Genomic DNA, 19,247 nt, shown 5'->3' on the forward strand with positions numbered 1-19,247 from the left:
TCGTCCTACTCCTCCCGGCCCATCGCTCCCTGCCGAGTAGGTGCTGCATTGTGAAAGAATTTAATACAGTCGAATGAAGTGTACTCTCGGGTGTCGGAAGAATCGAGGCCAATGTGAATCATTCATGGCCAGCGGGGACCAGGCCATCGTATTGAATAAAAAAGACTCAGTGTGACTCTAGCCTCGCCTAGCGATACAAGTAATATCACTGCATGGATATTAGTCTCGTCACTCTCAGTGTCGGATTTATTTTCTGCAATGTCCCACCACCATATTTGCATACTGGGCCCTGGTTAGTTATAGCCTGGTTCCAGACGAATCTGGTTGGCTCGTCACCACTTCAGTCTTTCCACAATTGAGGGGCCAGATGTAATCTGCCTGGGGCAATATGCATTACAAATAGACGTAATCTGCCTGGGGCAATAATGCATTACAAATATGCATTATTAAGGCTGGCTACGCACGGCTAGTGTGAATCTGCCCTAAGAACCCATTATCCGTCTAACAGTAGAATATCCCTACATTGAAACTATAAACACTTGTTCTCCCCGTGTCCCCTAGGGTAGGTACCCTCACAAAAAACATGCAGTAATCCTGTTCTCTAAACTGCCTCCCCCCTGGCCAGCCGGGGCGCCTGATGGAGGGGAAAGGAACTGGTTGGAATAACGTGTTCCTTCCACGCGCTACGTCCAACCAGGGAAACTCCCCCCTAAAGGAGCAACTTGGGACATTCAGGCATGAAGGAAGCATGAGTTCAAGTCCGTTGCTCTCCCCATGTCCCCCATATATGGGGACTAGGTTGGCGGAGGGTGTACTGTGTAGAGCCCAGGATCACATTAGATAATTGACACAGGGGTGAAAAATGGGTTACAAAATCGTGGGATAAAAAAATATATATATATATATAAAAATAATTAAAAAACAATAATGATCTGGCATCCGTCTACATAACATGCTATCTATTTATCTACACAAAGTCTAACTCATGTTGCTATGATTAGGTGATGTAATGTCCGCACAGAATACAAAACTCTGATGCTGGCATTCAACATTCAGCAATCAGAACTGCAGCATCACTCCCAATCTTCCAACGTAGTCTGAAAACCCACCTTTTCAGACTCCATCATGGCCCATAGCACTTACCCTACCCCCTTAGATAGCACTTTTTTTACTTACAGCATGTCATGTAGACAGCACAATAATTGCATTGTATGTAGTCATAGCACTTCATAGTACATATGTATAGCATAGTATAGTTACTATAGTATATATGTATAGTGTCATTATATAGATATGTTCTAGTTACATTCTTAGCTTACGCATGTTTCATGATAAATGCATTTTATATATGTGATGTATTCCCACGCTTTTTTGTTCTTGCCTAATCACTCTAATCACTCTGGATTAAGAGCGTCTGCTAAATGCCTAAATTGTAAATTGTAATGGTGATGTAAAACAAACGGTGTCAAAACAAACATTAAATTCTCTTTATCGTTAATGGCATTTAATGTTTGTGTTAGGGACAAGCTGACGTAAATGTTCCCTTCATTGTCAATGGCGTGTTTAACGCAAACATTGAACTAAAAACAAACATTAAACTTGCATAGATGCTAAGTTTCATGTGGTTAACACTTTCCCTCCCATTCACGAGTTCATTGATTGTAGAACAGCTTCCCTCCCAATATCGGTTGTTGTTGATCGCCACTTTGGATAATTCTTCAACACGACGACAAGCGGATTTTCATGAAATGGAACGATGATGTCGTTCCTTTTCAGTCAACGGGGCATTGCGGTTAATTCATGCCGCAGTCAAACTGTTAACATACACATACTGTACAGTATAACGGGGTGTTACTTCTCGGTTTTTAGATCATGATGTAGTTCTGTTATCAAATTCTGCAATGCAGCTCAGCTGAGGCTTTGATCATCACATTGACTCTCACTGTTTCTTCCTCTGCTCTTCTCCTCTTGCTCGTTCACAGATGAGAGCTTAGGGGTTCCTTTCATCTAAGCCTCACATGCTACTCATTTGTTTCTCGTCGTTGCACATTTGTTTTTAGGGGCTTTTTTTTGTCGCTCTGTCATGTTTTAGCTTCCATTTCATCATTGGCATAAAATAAAGCTGGCATTGCACACATGTTACTCATCAAAAGGCGGAATATGATGACGTGGAATATTCACCCTTTTTTAGATTTATTTTGGGGCTTTTCATGTCACGTATGGATTTTCTAAAGCTCTGTATTTTCACTAGTAGCAAGTAGCATCATGTCCTTGCCTTTTTGTTTTTGTATTCTCTGTTCGGTATGTATGTACATTATATATTTTTGTTCACCTTTTTATCTTTTTTGTTAATATTAATGAATTCATATTGTATGTAATGTAAACAGTGAGGTTCTCGCATCAGGTCTCTTACCTCAGCGATACAACAACTAACTGACATCTTTCCATGGGAAGAACTACCCATTATGAATAATATGTGTATATAACTGTGCAAATCAAATAAATCAATTACATTTGTATATTACTGTACAATTTTGAGGTACTTTACTTTACTAGAGTATTTCCAATATTCAATCCATCTACTCCACTACATCTCAGAGGCAAATATTGTACTTTTACTCCAATAATTTGAAAACCTTAGTTACTTGGTAGATCACCACATAGTATAGTGTTGCCATCTCCTCTTGCCTTATCAATTACTGATTGATCCAGAATTCAGAGACGATGCAAAGGCACGCACGCACGCACGCACGCACACATGCATGCATGCACCTACCTTCTTCTATGGGGCTGGATGCTCCTAGCCACTGTCTGACTGCTCTGACTCCATCATCTGTCATCACCTTGGGGTACCTGGACAGTAAAATACATCATCATCCATTATTCCCATGACCGGTGCACTGGTCCTCAACATGGGGTCTGGGGACCCCCATGGGTCATTGAAGAGTTTCTAGGTGTACCACTACCAATCATTTCCCCCCATGTAAATGATCCATAGGAACCAAATGGAACAGGTTTATAACCATAATAAATAGAGCGCCGAAGTCCTGACGTCACTCGCTCATCCCCTGGTTCTGCCCGGCTCACGGAAGTAATTTCTCTATGGAGAATAACATGGGGTCATCTTAAAATCATTTCATATAAGCATTGTGGTCCAAAATTAGTTATTGTCAGGGAGGTGTCTCTGTATCGTTTACGACAGTCAGTCACTCATATATGATACAGTCTGTTTCTAGCGAAAATGTAACTAATTCAGCAGCAGTAACAATAGTGTTTTCTCTCAGTCAGTTGATTCTTCATATCCATATGAGTGAAACGGCCGGGATGTTTTATTTTTCAAACACAGTTCGTACATGAACCCGTGGATTTGCAGCAAGGGCAGAATCCATTTCTTCCGGCCTACGCGTCGGCCGGTAGGCACCGTCGGCCGGTCTTTTTATAGGTCGGCCGGTCGGTCCGAATGCATTTTTAGTGGCCGACACGATTCCAAAGAGCCCACCCCCGTCCAAAACGGTTGAGAAATGACAGAGTTACCATTTGGGGGTCCCTGGGGGTCCCTGGGGGTCCCCGAACCTTGAGACCCCCAAAGACGCCCCCAGGGGGGCGACACGATTCAAATGAGCCCACCCCCGTCCAAAACGGTAGAGAAATGACAGTTACCATTTGGGGGTCCCTGGGGGTCCCCGAACCTTGAGACCCCCAAAGACGCCCCCAGGGGGTGACACGATTCAAATGAGCCCACCCCCGTCCAAAACGGTAGAGAAATGACAGAGTTACCATTTGGGGGTCCCGGGGGGTCCCCGAACCTTGAGACCCCCAAAGAAACCTCCAGGGGGGCGACACGATTCCAAAGAGGCCACCCCCGTCCAAAACGGTTGAGAAATGACAGAGTTACCATTTGGGGGTCCCTGGGGGTCCCTGGGGGTCCCCGAACCTTGAGACCCCCAAAGACGCCCCCAGGGGGGCGACACGATTCAAATGAGCCCACCCCCGTCCAAAACGGTAGAGAAATGACAGAGTTACCATTTGGGGGTCCCTGGGGGTCCCCGAACCTTGAGACCCCCAAAGACGCCCCCAGGGGGGCGACACGATTCAAATGAGCCCACCCCCGTCCAAAACGGTAGAGAAATGACAGAGTTACCATTTGGGGGTCCCCGAACCTTGAGACCCCCAAAGACGGTGCTCTACAGGTATATGAAACGATTTTAGGGTTTTACAGCATAGACTGGGGTCCCACAGATGTTAATGCATTGTGTAACAGTTACACAATACCGGTAGTACCCATTGTACCGGTCTGTCTACCTCTGTCCCGGTTTTTGCCCATATGGTGGAGATCCCTCATCCATCTGCCTGTGGCCCTACAGATACACTCAAATGCAACAAAATGCATGTTCATTTCGTACAACACTCATACGTGTATTGAAAAGCACCATACTGTATATAAACAGAACAAATAGAAGGCAGATAGAAAAGGCATAAAAGGAGATGAGCTGCAAAATACAGTAAGTACAATACAGTAAGTACAATAAACACCATGAAAAGGCCTCCACACATGAAAGATTTTCAGAAGGGATTTCAAAGAAGAAACTGTCTTTGCTGCTAGCCTAGAGCCTACGGCAGGGGGGAGGAGTGTTCCAAAGCTTTGATGACCAGGCTACAAAATCCCAATCTCCCCTGGTAATGAGCAGTGTTGTAATATGTTACTTATTACATAATACTCCTTAAAAAAAAGAAAAAATATTATATTACTTATTATTACACAGTTCTTATAAGAGGCGATCTAAAATCCCCCTATGGGGATCACAATGCAAATAAAAAGTACATGAACCCGTGGATTTGCGCCCTCTACCAATATTGACGTCAGACTTCGGTGCTCTATATGAAACGATTTTAGGGTTTTACAGCATAGACTGGGGTCCCACAGATTAAAAAAAAAGCTCTCTCTCTCTCTCTCTCTGTGATTACTATGTGTTTGACATGAGCTGGTTTCTGTGGACAGACCTGAAGTGGAGCAGTTTCAGAAGGAGGTCATTTCCTCGGTTGGACATGATGTCCTCTGGACCTCTGCAAAGAAGACAAAAGTCAATATTAATATGATGCTAAACTGTATGAGTGTGACATAGAGGGTTTTATGGGTGAAATAGGACACACATGCTTAACTGTTTAGATGCCCGTTTCTGCTGTGGTCCCTGTCTGAAAGCACGTGCACACATAGACATCAAAGGGGGCTTCAGCCCCTGCCCTTTTGTAAAACTGCCCTCCAGACCATGAATGCAGAATTTGCTATGGTGAAAGAAATGCAAATGCCCCTCCTCTCCTTGCCATGCCATACCCAATTGCTTTTTTCTGAACTCTCCTGATCTTGAACGCAGCATTTTGCTCTGAAATAATTTGTTTAGAAATCCATGTCATCGCCACATCTCCAGTAGCCAACGAGTGTGGGATCGCGCCCGGACAATAGCAGATCTACAAGCTCACAACGCGTCGCGCTGAGCTTGTAGATTGGCTATTTTCCTCCCAAAAGTTCCGGAATTTCAGTCCCTGCCTCTGTAACACTCTCTGCACATCCCTGCCGACCCTCATCCGTAAATTAGGTTTTAGACTAGATAGAGTGTCAACTTTGTCAGGTGTGACTTTGTTGTTGATCTCACACACATAATCAGGCCCGGCGTTATGCTCGAGGGGGCAGGCCTGCGCATCCAGGAAGTTGGCCCTCCCAGGGGAAATCAACATCATTATAAATTTGTTATCTCATAAATACTGTGTGTGTGTGTGTGTGTGTGTGTGTGTGTGTGTGTGTGTGTGTGTGTGTGTGTGTGTGTGTGTGTGTGTGCGTATATATACTCGGGCAGCGCAGCACCCTTTGGGGCTCTGGGCTACTTGGGACCATGCATGGGAACAAGTTGTTCCATTTATGTTGGCTATGCAGCACAAACGTTATGCGAAGCTCGGCCAGCCAGGGATTAGTGGCAGTGTCGTTTTTGGCAGCAAATTTCTATTTTAGTTTTAGTCATAGTCTTTGGAATTAAACTTTTAGTTTTAGTCATATTTTAGTCACCTGGAATGTTCCAGTGTTTTTGTCCGAACACAAACATTAAATGCCATTGACAATGAATGGAGAATTTACGTCATATGTAGACAGGCAAATCAGCTATTTCCGTCCTACACAAAGAATACATTCCCATTGTCAATGAATGGAGAATTTACACTATATGTGTCTGAGCAAATCGACATGTACGATGATAAGACCATAATGACACTTCACACGGGTGTGATTTCTGTGATTGTAAACAGAAAAAGTACATTATTACTGCTAACGGGCATCGGCTTACTAGGGAACGATGCAAAGTCGGGAATGATGCAAGTTGGGAATGCATGTTAATGCATTGTGTAACTCAGTTAGCAGTTAGCAGAACGAATAGAAGGCAGAAAGAATAGGCATAAAAATAAGTTAAAATTAACACCATGAAAAGGCCTCCACACATGAAAGATTTTCAGAAGGGATTTCAAAGAAGACACTGTCTTTGCTGCTAGCCTAGAGCCTCCGGCAGGGGGGAGGAGTGTTCCAAAGCTTTGGTGACCAGGCTACAGAATCCCAATCTCCCCTGGTAATGAGCAGTGTTGGGCAATATGTTACTTATTACATAATACTCCTTAAAAAAAGTAATATTATATTACTTATTACTTGGAATCAAGAGTAACATATTATATTACATTACTTCCCCCCCCCAAACACACACACCTGCAAAAGAAAGAGACCCAACACAATCTGTTTAGTCAGCTTCTTTTAGAAGTGAATCCAATTGTTTTGAATAAGAAGAAGAAGAGTCACCAACCAGCCAAAAAGGCTATAAGATAACGCAGCAATCTCTTGCTGTCAAAACGGTAGCAAACAAATCCCAAGTATTAAAGTAATATGTGCATTTTGTTTTACAAATATGGTAAAATATTACTGATTTGGCAGTTTATTTTTTTGTCGTTACTGGGTAAAGTAATAATATTACAGTAATATATTACAGTACTAGTAACTAGTTAATGCCCTACATTGGTAATGAGGCGAGTTTTAGGAAGAACCAAGAGGACAGTATTAAAACTATTAGGGGGGGGGGGGGGGGGGGTGTTTGAATCCGTAAAAGTTAGAATGGACATAAGATTGAGACACATTGCTACAAAGGTTCAAACTCTAGCAGCGTGCCTATTCTGGTGGTGAACATAGGTTGCCCGCAAAGAGATTTGGTGTAGACACACACACACACACACACACACACACGTGCGCGCACATGCACGCGCACGTTTGATGGCTGAGCACTTAGGAGAGTGAGTGCAAATTTGTAAACTGATTGGTTCAATCAAAAACCGTGGATCCAAAGGATCCCCAAGTGAAACCGTTGTGGAGTCAGAATAAACTGTGGGCAAATTAAGGTCACCTCTCCTCCAGATGGGGGAAATGGACGATTAAACATCTTGTCAACCAATTCTAAAAGCCACTTGAGGTGCGATGCCAAGTGTGCCGACAGCAATTAAACATGCATTAACGTCCGGGGCGAGCGTTGCACTCTCATGTGAGAGAACTCGTTCTCAACACTCAAGTCTTACTGACCACCAGTGATCAGCTTCATTGATCCATCCTGCGTTTAGAAGGACTTAAGACGTTGGTCCTCAGCTGTTTTTGTGGCTGTGACCCCCTATCTAATACCCAGGGCCCGCCACATCCAATTAAAATGCAGGGCAAGTTTCTGCTCTGAAATTTTGTGTTTATTCATTATTCTGTGTTGCTTATATAATTCTGAAAACATAACAGAGATCTTCTAACTTCTATTAAGCTGGACTGTTAGAATAGTGATTCAAACGGTCAGAATTCTAATCATTAGAATATGATTGGAATGGCCCAGGTCAGCCTAGCGGTCCGCCGGGCACCTAGGCTGGTAATCCAGTCGGACAGCGTGTCGCTGGTTCGAGTCCCGATCCAGATGACCTTTGCTGCGTGTCTTCTCCCCCCCCCCCGCCCCATCTCTCTCCCCGTTTCCTGTCAACCACTGTACATCTATCAATAAAGGCAACCCCCCCCCCTCCCGTAAAAAAATACATATAAAAAAAAAAGAATTTAGCTCTGATTACTAGAAGCTCTGATTACTCACACCAGTTTCCACTGGCTCCCTCTGTGTCAAATAATTGATTTCAAAATGTTGGTCTATAAAGCTTTTAATGGTTTAGGGCCAAAATACATTTCTGATCTTGTACAATATCATGAACCATGACTAATATGACTGAAATTTTCAATTCAGGCATTTAGCAGACTTTAACTTTAACTTGCAAGCCTTCATAAGAAAACACAGACTTGCATGTGCGGATGGAGCACATGTTAGTGGAGAAACAAGATGAAACTAGCTTTGGCGATGCGGCAGAGCTGGATTCCTGAATGGGCATTCTGGAACCAAGCCTAGGTCCCAAAGATCATGGTGGCACTGTAGAAAACGGGGCCAAGTGAGAGGCATTCAATCTGGAAATTTAAATTATAGCCTATGTGTTATAAAAAAATAATAAAGTAGCTAAATCATATAACCAGCAGTCTATCATATGATTCAAATATAAAGTAAAGGGCCCCAGCATGATAATCTACTATAGTACCAGACGCCCATGTTTTACAAACAGATACAAAAAATATTTCGACACTACTCGTTTTTCTCTCACTCTAAAAAGGAGGAAACTGATGACAAAAAGATACAAAAAGAGAGAACTATGACTACGATACAGAAGCGGTACATTTCAACATCATGTTGACATCCGTGGTCCAGTAGTCGATCATATCTGGAGGTCCGGTACTTAACCCATTTTGGGCGGGAACCTCTTTAGTTTTTTTTAAACATTATGTTATAATTTAGCTATTGAAAAATAGCAGATCTACAAGCTCAAAACATTTCGACCACAAGGTTGTGTTCAAATCTGAGTACTGACAACTCAGCCTGTGAGTCTTATTTGTGCATATTGATCTTATTGCGTATTGTCTTTTTTCTTGTTTCCGCCTTATCGCTGCTTGCAGCTATATTGTATTTTTGTTTCTTCTTGGTTAGGGATTGAGTTAGGGGTAAATCTTTTGTTTTCTAGTTAGATCATTTTTTACTAAGATGTAAACCGCACCCTGAAGCCAATACTTCTTTTGAACTGAAAAGAACAAAGATTTGAATCAATTGTCTCTGTTGACAAGAAAAAAGAGCGATAATAAAACTTAAAAGTTCTTTTTGAAAACAGTCTCCTCCATTATTATGTTATTTCCCCTTACCCTAGACAGGGGTAAACAACTGCTACAATTATAAATGCTAAATTCCAAATCCAATTACGTCTAGCCATTGATCACAAAACAACAATGAAAAGGCGAAAATTTGGTACAGGTACAAGAAGCATTCGTAATGGCTCCACTGTAAAGTACAGAAAAGCATTATCGACTGAGCTCAAATGAGCTGCGGAATTCAATGTGTAGCCAAATTGCAAGTTAAAAACACCCCCAAGGTTATGATGCGATTTTGCTAGTTAAAATGACTCCCAAGGAATTATCCAATTTCACAGTATACACATTACACAAAGACATTCTGAATCCATTGCGTTTTGTCAACAAAGGATTGAAAATAGTGCTCTTTGTCTGACTGGCAGAGAAAATGAATGTTGATGAGCAACCTGCCTGCTGAATGTACAAAATATTTCCTTCATACAGCCTGAAAGAATCATCTACCGTTATGCGGACATTGGTTCCTTGAACTTCCTTCCCAAATAATATGATATGACATCGTACGGTGCAGAGAATATCTTAGTAGCGATACGTTTAACAGTTCAAGTTCTGTTCATTCTGGTCACTCAACTTCACGACGGTGTTTTGTTTGAGAATGCTTGTCGAACTACAGTCGTCAGAGACGGCAGAACTTTGACTAACAGGCTAATTCCACCTTTAGTCACTTAGCTTTAGCTCTTTGGCTGATGGTTTATGTACTAGAAATGTATTACTAATAGGATAGTGGGGGAGTTGGTGCACAGACAGGTGCACTCCTTGTGGGCATTAGATTCCAATGCCCCCCATGGTATGCTTCTGTTCTTTGTTGTTACGTTTTGTTTGTCCAAGAATAAGCACCACAACAGAATGTTTTTTTGTATCCATGACGTGTTGTGAAAAGCATGTAGGCCTATAGGGCATACCTTTCTTTTAGCATGTCTAAAAAAAATCATCATCATTGTCTTAAATGAGATCCTTTCTCTCGGTTTTAATTAAAGTGGAAAACTTTGACTATGGAAGACTTGCTTCACATGCTGTAATGGTGAATGTGTTTGTGTCCACCATTGGGACATGTTAATTTATCTATAAGAGACTATACTTTGTAAATTGCAGAAATCCATTCCTTCCAAATTGTTTTCAAACTCATTGTTGTACAACAACAACCCGTCTAACTTCATGAAAAGCAATGTGAATAAACCACGTCCAATGCATGATTCAATTTATTTTTACTTTTTAACTTGTGTACTGTTTTGCATACTTACTTTCATCTCATTTTCCATTCCGCCGTATTTTGATGTGTGATCTACAGTTTTCTTATTCATGTCTCATTCCTCACTGCTGCTACGCCTTTTCCTCTTGGGGATTAACAAAGATATCATCTCGCTGAATCTTTATTACTGTGCGAGCAGAACTAAAAGGCTGTTTTTTTTATTTTTACTTTTAAGCAGAGAGGGACAAATCACTCAATACAACTATAAATTAGTGCTTAACCCATTTTGGTGTTTTAAACATTATGTTATAATTTAGCTATTGAAAAATAACAGATCTACAAGCTCATAGCGCGCCACCGAGTGGCGCGCTACGAGCTTGTAGGTCTGCTATTTTTGAGTGGTGCGACCACTCCAAGGAACAGCAATGTCTGTGTTCACCTATGTACCTATGTGTTGGTTAATGAGCACCAGTATGACTATTAGTACCAGTAGGGGCGCTGTTGTGCCAGAAACAGAGAGAGTGCTGCACTGTTGCCTGCTAATCAGAGAGAGAGAGAGGGGGGGGTAGTTGCACCACTCAGTTCACATGGGTGTGATGTTTTTTTAATCGTTAAAATGTTCTTGAAATCTTTCAGAAAATTGTTATGATTTAGAAAACTTTTTTTTTTACTTGTCCCGACACATGACTATTATTACAGACTAGGTTGGGAGATCAGATTGGGAGATGCCAGCAGACAATCAGTTCATGTGTGAGAGAGGAAATACATCTACCATAGTGAATTCACGAATTAATAGCATTATACCGTTATGTTATGTTATGTTATGTTATGCTCCTGACTCTGTAAATGACTGCATCTCTGAGTTGCTGAATGCTGTGCAGGGTTTTAGAAGCATGTTTTGTTCTTCTGCAACGTCGTCGACGTTCACATTAAAAATGATGTACGTTTCACATAAGTGAGTGCATTCCATAAAATAATTGTGCCTGTGCGATGACAGTGTTTCTCTCTCAGTCTCACTCTCTGCCTCACACTTTCTCTCGGTATGCTGTGCTGTCTGCACTAGAGCAAAGCAAAATGCGAGTGAAAATTCACGTGTGACCCAGATAATATTTGGGCAGAAAACTCGCTGTAGGAAATGTACAACTGATACTGTATCAACCATTATAAAAATAAAAAAAAAGGCTGCCATCGTATTCGTTAGTCGTTCTTTTGCCAGAAGTGAGTGCCTCCGTGAAGTGTGTGTGTGTGTGTGTGTGTCTCTCTCTCTCTCTCTCTCTCCATGTAGCTCCTTGCATAGGGTGGGAACTGGGAAGGCTTCCACTCCCCCCCATAACCCCCCCCCCCCCTCTCTCTCTCTCTTATCAACACATTCCACCAGTAATTCAACATTTTAATTAGGTGACCCATGCAGAGGCCTCACTACCACAGACAGCACTGCACAGTATACACATTAACACCCGTTTTCAGACACTACGCTAATCGATGGCCAGACATCGGCTTGCTGCGTTACAGCCAGAACCATAAAAAAGGAGTCCCACTCTTCTTTACACAAAGCAAAGTGTGTACGTTATCTCTTATTCTTTGTTAAGCTATCCCACACCGGCGGCGTCCGACGCGTGCTGGCGCACGTTCACGCCTCGCCTGACGCTCCGATATGCCACTGTTCTATTTTCCAGGCGTTGCCGCGCGCGCAGCAACGCCTGTGCCGCGTCGCTGCGCACCCGCTTCACAGACGGTGTGTGTTGGGCTTTAGACTTATTATGCCATAAATGCCAAACATTTCAAGCGGCGAAAGAGACCACAACGGATTTCGTGTTCATTCACAACTTTAGAAGCGTGATCACGTTTGTATGCCTGTTTCCTTGTTTTAAAAAAGGCCGAATTAAGGAAGAAAGCAAGAAGGAAAGACGGTAGAGAGAGAGGTAGTGATGGAGGTGTCAACTTACGTGGTCGTGATGATCTCATCTTTGGTTCTCCTGATCAACAACACCGGCCCCTGGTATCTGTAAACAGGACCAGGACGTTGGGAAGTCAGGTGAAGTCAGGTTTGTGCAATTATATCCAATGGTTTTATTGGATCAAATGTGTGTGTATGTTGTTTGTTGGCCTTTACCTAACGATAGCATTAGCTATCATTGATCATAATGTTGCATCTTACATCAACACATTTTTTATAACAGTAGGCACTTGTATAAAATGTAACGATTACGATTTTTCAATCTGCCTGATATTGTAAAGCAGGGGTGGGAAACTTTGAAGATGGAGGGGGCCACTATATTTCCAGCCTCACTCCAGAGGGCCACATTGCATATTACTGTCGTAGCAAAAACAGCTGATCTACAAGCTCAAAACGTGTCACACTGCAATGCTTTCTGAGCTTGTAGATCAGCTATTTTTGCTATTTTTGAATTGGAATCCTGAAAAGCAACATTTTTATTTAATTTCAAATGCATTTAGTTATAGATATGCTAACTTTATGAACTAAAAACAAATACATTGGACATTAAAAAAAGACATTAACATTTTAATACTAATAATTAGCTGAAATCAATATATCAATGTGCGGGCACCCGTGCCGCCAGTTGCCCATGTATGTTGTAAAGAACTGAAATTTGTGGAAACTAATATAACATTTATATTGTGATCATGCAATCACACACATGATGTGTGTGTACACAGTCACTCACTTGCAGAGCTGCTCAGCGTTGTTTAGGTTCATATACTGCCTGACTGTGTGCTGCACCAACGGCCCTGATGACAAAAACACACAACAGTCAACTAATATATTGTACATTTCTGAAGAAAGAGTAAAAACCCCAAAAGCTCCCACACACAGTGACCCCCTAGTGATGATGACTCACTCCAGCTGTCAGGCATGACCTTGAGGGCCAGAGGAAGCAGGTCGTCGAAGGAGGCGTCCAGCACCAAGGAGCGGATCTCTGGGTACGACATCGCTGCCCAGCTGGCTGAGACGGGGAACAGGAGGACACAGAGGACACCACAGGACACGAGGGGGTTTAAGGGGACAGACGGATGGGACATGGGTAAGACAGTTTAGCTCCGATGAAAGGCTTTACACAAGCTTAAATGTGTTTATAATAATCCATAATATCTCTGGGGTAACTTAAGCCTGGGTTATAATAGCCCTGGGTTAACTTATTTAAACCCTGCTGTGGGTTAACGTTAAGCCTGGGATAACTCTAAACCTTGGTTGTAACAACCCTGGGTAACATTAATCCTGGGTAGGGATGTTTAACCGTGAATCATTAACTTGGAGAACTGGAAATACTATTTGGAATTACAGTTGAAGAGCCTTGCAGACAGAGGTCCTGCAGCATGGTTACAGATATAGTGTTTTATTTCCAAAGATACTCTTTGTATTTGATTATTTTCTGTATTTCTTATTTTGTATGCATTGTTTGGCTACTGTATTATCTGAGGTTTGAAAGGCAGCAGCTGTTAAGAAAAAGCCATTAAAGAAGTTACTAATTAAACATTTAAATGACAAATCATGCGAATCAAGTGATTTCATAGTGTTGTGGAATAAATGTACGCGTAATAATCGCAAAACTGTTATTTTTCGAAATTATCTATAACTTTTATCACATTTCAAGCAGTTTTAGTGAAATGAATAATTTCACACTACTGTTCTCAGCACTGTGAACCATGATTTAGTACTGTATGCAGAACTGTGTATATTTAGAAAAATTGTCAACTAAATTAAATCAATGAGTCAATCGGCAAGGTTTATTAACCTAGGTTTAAAAGCACTGCCAACCCCTCTATCAAAAAAGCTAGTTTGATTAGCCTGAGGGTTAAATATGGGATTAAGAAAGGGATTAGCCTGGGAGCTAAGTGTGTTGTGTGGAAAGGGTTCACTTCCACAACACAGGGATGGAACATTAGCAAAGCAAAGTGGTGGCTACCGTGCATAAAAACACAGAAAGTTTGTACACATGTTTTATTACAAAAATAAATGTGTGCAAGTGAGAAAAGAAAACCTCAGAAGGCTTTCTTTTTTTTATAATAAAAATACATTTGTGTACAGATAACTTCTTAAACAAAACAAGAAACATAGAGCTCATTAAAATATACCACCAGTGGTGTAGTCTACCGTTATACGTACAGTAGTATACCGTGACGAAGATTTAGGAGAAAAAAGTGTATACGGCCTGCTAACCATTTCATCCATTGACCACGTGCAAGCGTATCACCGCCCTATACCGTGTACGTGCACATGTCACGCAGGGAATAATTATAGTATAATGTCTGACAAAACCTAGGCTACCTTTTTGGTTTGTTGACTAAAACGATGACGAAAAATGTTCGTCGACTACCTTTTTTCACTGACGAAAACTAAATGGAAACTAAGCTATGGCTTAGTTGACTAAATATACTGTCGATTTTGTCAACAAATAAAAACTAGACAAAAATGTTAGCAAGGGACTAGTGGACAAGAGATCCAGTATAAGTCATGCGACACGTTGTGAGCTTGTAGATCGGCTATTTTCAGCAAGTGTAAAATCAGCCATTACGACAGCATCAAGGCCCACCAAAATACATTTTAGTCAACTACATCAACTGCAGACTTAGTTGACTAAAATCTTATGATATTTATTCGACTAAAACTAGACTAAACACTAAAACATTGACATGACTAAAATGTGACTAAAACTCAATGGAAACGTTTCAAGAGACTAAAACTAAAATGGAAATTTGCTGCCAAAAACAACACTGGCTACCGCAATGCATACCACTTCAAAAAAAAGTTGAAGATGCGAAACAACACTGGTGTGTGTGTGTGTGTGTGTGTGTGTGTGTGTGTGTACCTGTGAAGCCTCCTATAGACCAGGCGTACACTGTGATGTCACCGAGCTGGAAGCCCAGTTTGTGCACGGCAAACTGGATCACCACGTCCATGGCATTGGCCTCATTCTGGGGGAACGGCACTCCCTGCGGGAAGGCAAGAGTAAAGACACTGTAGTGACATGTGGAGCTGCACTGGTGGGAAAATGACCATCTTTCTGTGTTATTATTCATGCTCACTCACCTTGGTATCCCACTAGACATAGTCACCACTTCTCAATGTATTCGGTATATTCAGCACACTTCCGAAATCTGTACCAGCTACTATGGACACTTTAGGGCCACGAGAAGCATTTACTTTTTTATAATTCAAGACACAGTAGCTAATAGCTATACTATCGATCATTTTATGCCGTGATGGATGCCAAACATTACCGCTTGCCCTTCTCCGCGATTTCGCCACAAGAAGGATTGCATCCGAGCGAGCACCACGTAAGCACTATTGGGAACATGGCGAGATGCATTAGTGAATAGATTGCCAAACTATATAAAGCACTGCTTTGTGTGAGATCACTTTCGTCACCCAGACAGTCATACATCTCGGCTCCATTAAATCACTTGGCTGGACTGTCTTGTCTCTCTGCCTCTTCTCCGAACAAATCAGTTTGCTATTCTCAGGAGGGTTTAACCGTTGCACTGTTGCAGCCCACCCCATAAGAATCAGAAATGAAGTGCAGTGAAGCATGCGCTACACGCATGAGAGCTTTCCACTGACAGTCTTATCCAAAGCACCATGTAATGAGTGCAACAGTGGAAATAAGCCCGAGATCCGATATATACTTCCATCGTTTTTCAAACAACCAGTGGTTGTGACAACCAGAGTTTGAGTGACAATTTTACTGTGATCCAAGATTGAAGATGTTAAGGGCAAACAAAGTGCAAAGAGAAAGAAACAGGGGCTCTGGAATGAGAAGAGAGAGGCTGAGAGGGTTGCCGTTCCACCACATGGGTATTTTGGGTAATATCAGCTGCAGAACTACACTGCAATATCCTTGTGCAATGCCGTCTGGCTCAGCACAACAGCACTGGTAATTCTACACTATATCTCTTACTTGCAAATTGACCCACTTACTGTGCTCACGCTAGAGAGCTGGGGGGCAGCGGGGCACAGAAACTTCATTACCTGGGATAATGTTTAATGATAGCCCCCCCCCCAGAAAAGGTTGAGTAGTTCAAACCCACCCATGAGACCCCCTACCAATTACTGGCACAGAACCATCCAAACCCCACCAGTAGTCTCCATGTGGCTTCAGATCACATTTGCAATTGTCGATCTCAATACCATGAACACGACACAGTAAACAGTGTGTGCTGGTGCTAATGATACTAAAGTGTGTTTGTACTGAGTGTGTGTGTGTGTGTGTGGGGCGGGCAAACTTCTGCTCTTAAAGTTAACGCGTATGGTGGCACTGGGAATTTCATAAATGCTAACTGCTAGCCAGTAATAAAATAATTAACAGCTCTGCCTCCATCCATTCCTCAGAGGAATGGATGAAGGAAGAGACGAGGGGAGTGAACAACAGAGAAGCCCCTGAGAGAACAACCACACGATGGACTCAACAGACAAGTCATGTCAGAGGGAGAGGCCAACTCACGTCCAGGTGTGAAGGGCGGGGGGGGGGGGGGGGGGGGGACCTGGTCTCTTCTTAACCTCTTAACCCATAAAATCAGGAAAGCTTATAACGTATAAGTGTTTTCAGAAGTTTCTCAAAAATGGCAGCAGATCTACAAGCTCACAGCGTGTCACAAGTACTGATTTAGAAGGCATTTGTAGAATGCGCCTCGGGTCTGAATGGGTTAAGCCCAGAAGAAGAACTGGCCTACCAGCGATAATATCTGGCCTGAAATTTGTTTTGTAAATAATATACAATATCTGACTGATAATAATGTCCAAATAATGCTTTTACATTTTGTCTCATCATGCTTAGCCAATACACCACTTCTCTCCGTCGGTAAGAAGAGGCCTTGAGCTTTTACCACAAAAAGAAGTATGACTATACAAATGAAATGTCCTCTCAGTTGTGCACTCAAGTATGTGGCCTTCACAAAAAATATTACACAAGCATTTCTATCTGCATGTCACATGCTGGTGTGGTGAGAACCCAAATGCAGGACACTGGACACTCAAGGCAGGAGGTGATCCGTCAAACGGTGCCAGAGATGACCTGCTCACAGACGGACTGACGCACACGCACACTCACACTCACTCACAGCTGGCAGAGATAACAATGCTGCTTACCGTACTGCCTGCAAAACCCGGGTGGTTCCATCCCAGCACAGAGTAACCACCTGTAATGCACAGAATGATGTGGCACGTTTAAAATGCTACATAGTGTATCTCCATTTTAGAAGACGTATTAAAAAAGTCACGATGCTGTTATGAGAGTACTAGAGCAGTGGTTCCCAAACTTTTCCATGCCCGGACCCCCAAATTGACACTAATTACCCCGTGGACCCCCATTTGAAAAGATATGCCAGGGACCCCCATAAGAGAAGATTTTTACGGCTCTAGCAGTGATTTTCAACCTTTTTAATGTCAAGGACCCCCAGTTTGACATGCATTACGCTACGGACCCCCATTTAATGACATTTCTATCTCTGGGACCCGCAATTTATATTGTAAAATCAATGTTAATTTAACTCTGAGAGTGTACAAAGGGAACCAAATTGGTTCCATTTGTACACTCTCAGAGTTACAGACCCATAAGGGTCCATTTGGTTCCAAACTATCATTTGGCTGGGGAGCCCCTGGAACTCCCTCAAGGACCCCTGGGGGTCCCCGGACCCCACTTTGGGAACCACTGTACTAGAGGTTTGGGCCGCTATGTGGCCCTCACATATATGGGCGTAATAAGGTTATGTCTGATTGACATGGCCGTGGTCTGGTTATGGTTATGTATGTGACTGTGCTACTGCCCAGAGCCAGGTACTGCCTATACAGTATATGGCCGTATGGATTTTGTTTATGGTTATGTATGAGTCAGAGTGACGTCAGTGGTCCGCCCGCCCATCCTCCAATCTTATTAATATATAGTAATTCCTCACCTTCCAATGGCGTGTTCATGCAGCCAACCTCATAGAAGCCCGCATTCCCCTCACAACAGATCACCTAGAGCAAGGTCAAGGGAGGTCACGGTAAACTACCGGTATTGCACATGAGGGTACTTTAAATACCACAAGAAATGAACAATGTCTTTTTCACGCTCCTGGGGCAATGCATATATTATCCATGGTCACAATGGAGATATGCAGTACTAACTGTAACTGTAACTGTAACTAACGATGAATAACTTTGAATAATCATGAATCACGATTTTATTCACCTGTGTGATTCCCACAGCTCAAACTGTTCCACCACTTGCAGCTGATTATCATTACGGAGACACCACACGGCCGCTTTTAACTGTTTTGAATCTAATTCAAATCAAGATTACGGCCGTAGTACAGTGCATTACATTGTTAACAAATATTCTTATTACGTAATAGAATACAGGCAGGAGGCGGAGCCCGCAAAAAGTCCAGCGCAGGCAGATTACAATAGTGAACAGCGTGTGTGTGTGTGGTACTTCTTTCTAATTCTCTCATGTATACATTTACAAATGGATAAGGAAAAAAAAGTATAATTTGTCCCTGATAAACCTGTAATTACTTGGTGATGAACATGAACACGCACGGGTCAATGCACTCCCGTAATGCTTGCCGTGACTCATCTAGCTTGTCAAGCCCACACTTCATACAGTCATAACCTTTGTCTAACTGACGACAAAACATAATTAATAAGCGATCGGACTTTGCTCGTTAGTCATTACAGAGATGTTTTGTTTAGACTGAAGTATGTGAGCTTGAGATCAGGGACATGCTGTGCACATACTGTATAAACATAACCCAGTCTATCCGTGGAACATAATA

General features: G+C 42.3%; 1 protein-coding gene across 1 annotated transcript in view; it reads right to left on the minus strand.

Annotated features, from left to right (window-relative positions):
• abhd16a (abhydrolase domain containing 16A, phospholipase) overlaps nucleotides 1-19,247 on the minus strand; it is a 30,715-nt gene that overhangs the window by 3,357 nt on the left and 8,111 nt on the right. Inside the window, exons 10-17 of the mRNA XM_083760970.1 lie at nucleotides 18,384-18,447; nucleotides 17,578-17,627; nucleotides 15,302-15,425; nucleotides 13,334-13,438; nucleotides 13,160-13,223; nucleotides 12,419-12,475; nucleotides 5,002-5,064; nucleotides 2,777-2,853 (exon numbers count right to left, since the gene is read on the minus strand). Coding sequence (XP_083617096.1) covers nucleotides 2,777-2,853; nucleotides 5,002-5,064; nucleotides 12,419-12,475; nucleotides 13,160-13,223; nucleotides 13,334-13,438; nucleotides 15,302-15,425; nucleotides 17,578-17,627; nucleotides 18,384-18,447 — 604 coding nt within the window. The remainder of the gene's footprint in view (nucleotides 1-2,776; nucleotides 2,854-5,001; nucleotides 5,065-12,418; nucleotides 12,476-13,159; nucleotides 13,224-13,333; nucleotides 13,439-15,301; nucleotides 15,426-17,577; nucleotides 17,628-18,383; nucleotides 18,448-19,247) is intronic.

This window comes from Protomyctophum parallelum (genome assembly GCF_964188405.1).
Source record: "Protomyctophum parallelum genome assembly, chromosome: 3".
NCBI classification, from domain to species: domain Eukaryota; kingdom Metazoa; phylum Chordata; class Actinopteri; order Myctophiformes; family Myctophidae; genus Protomyctophum; species Protomyctophum parallelum.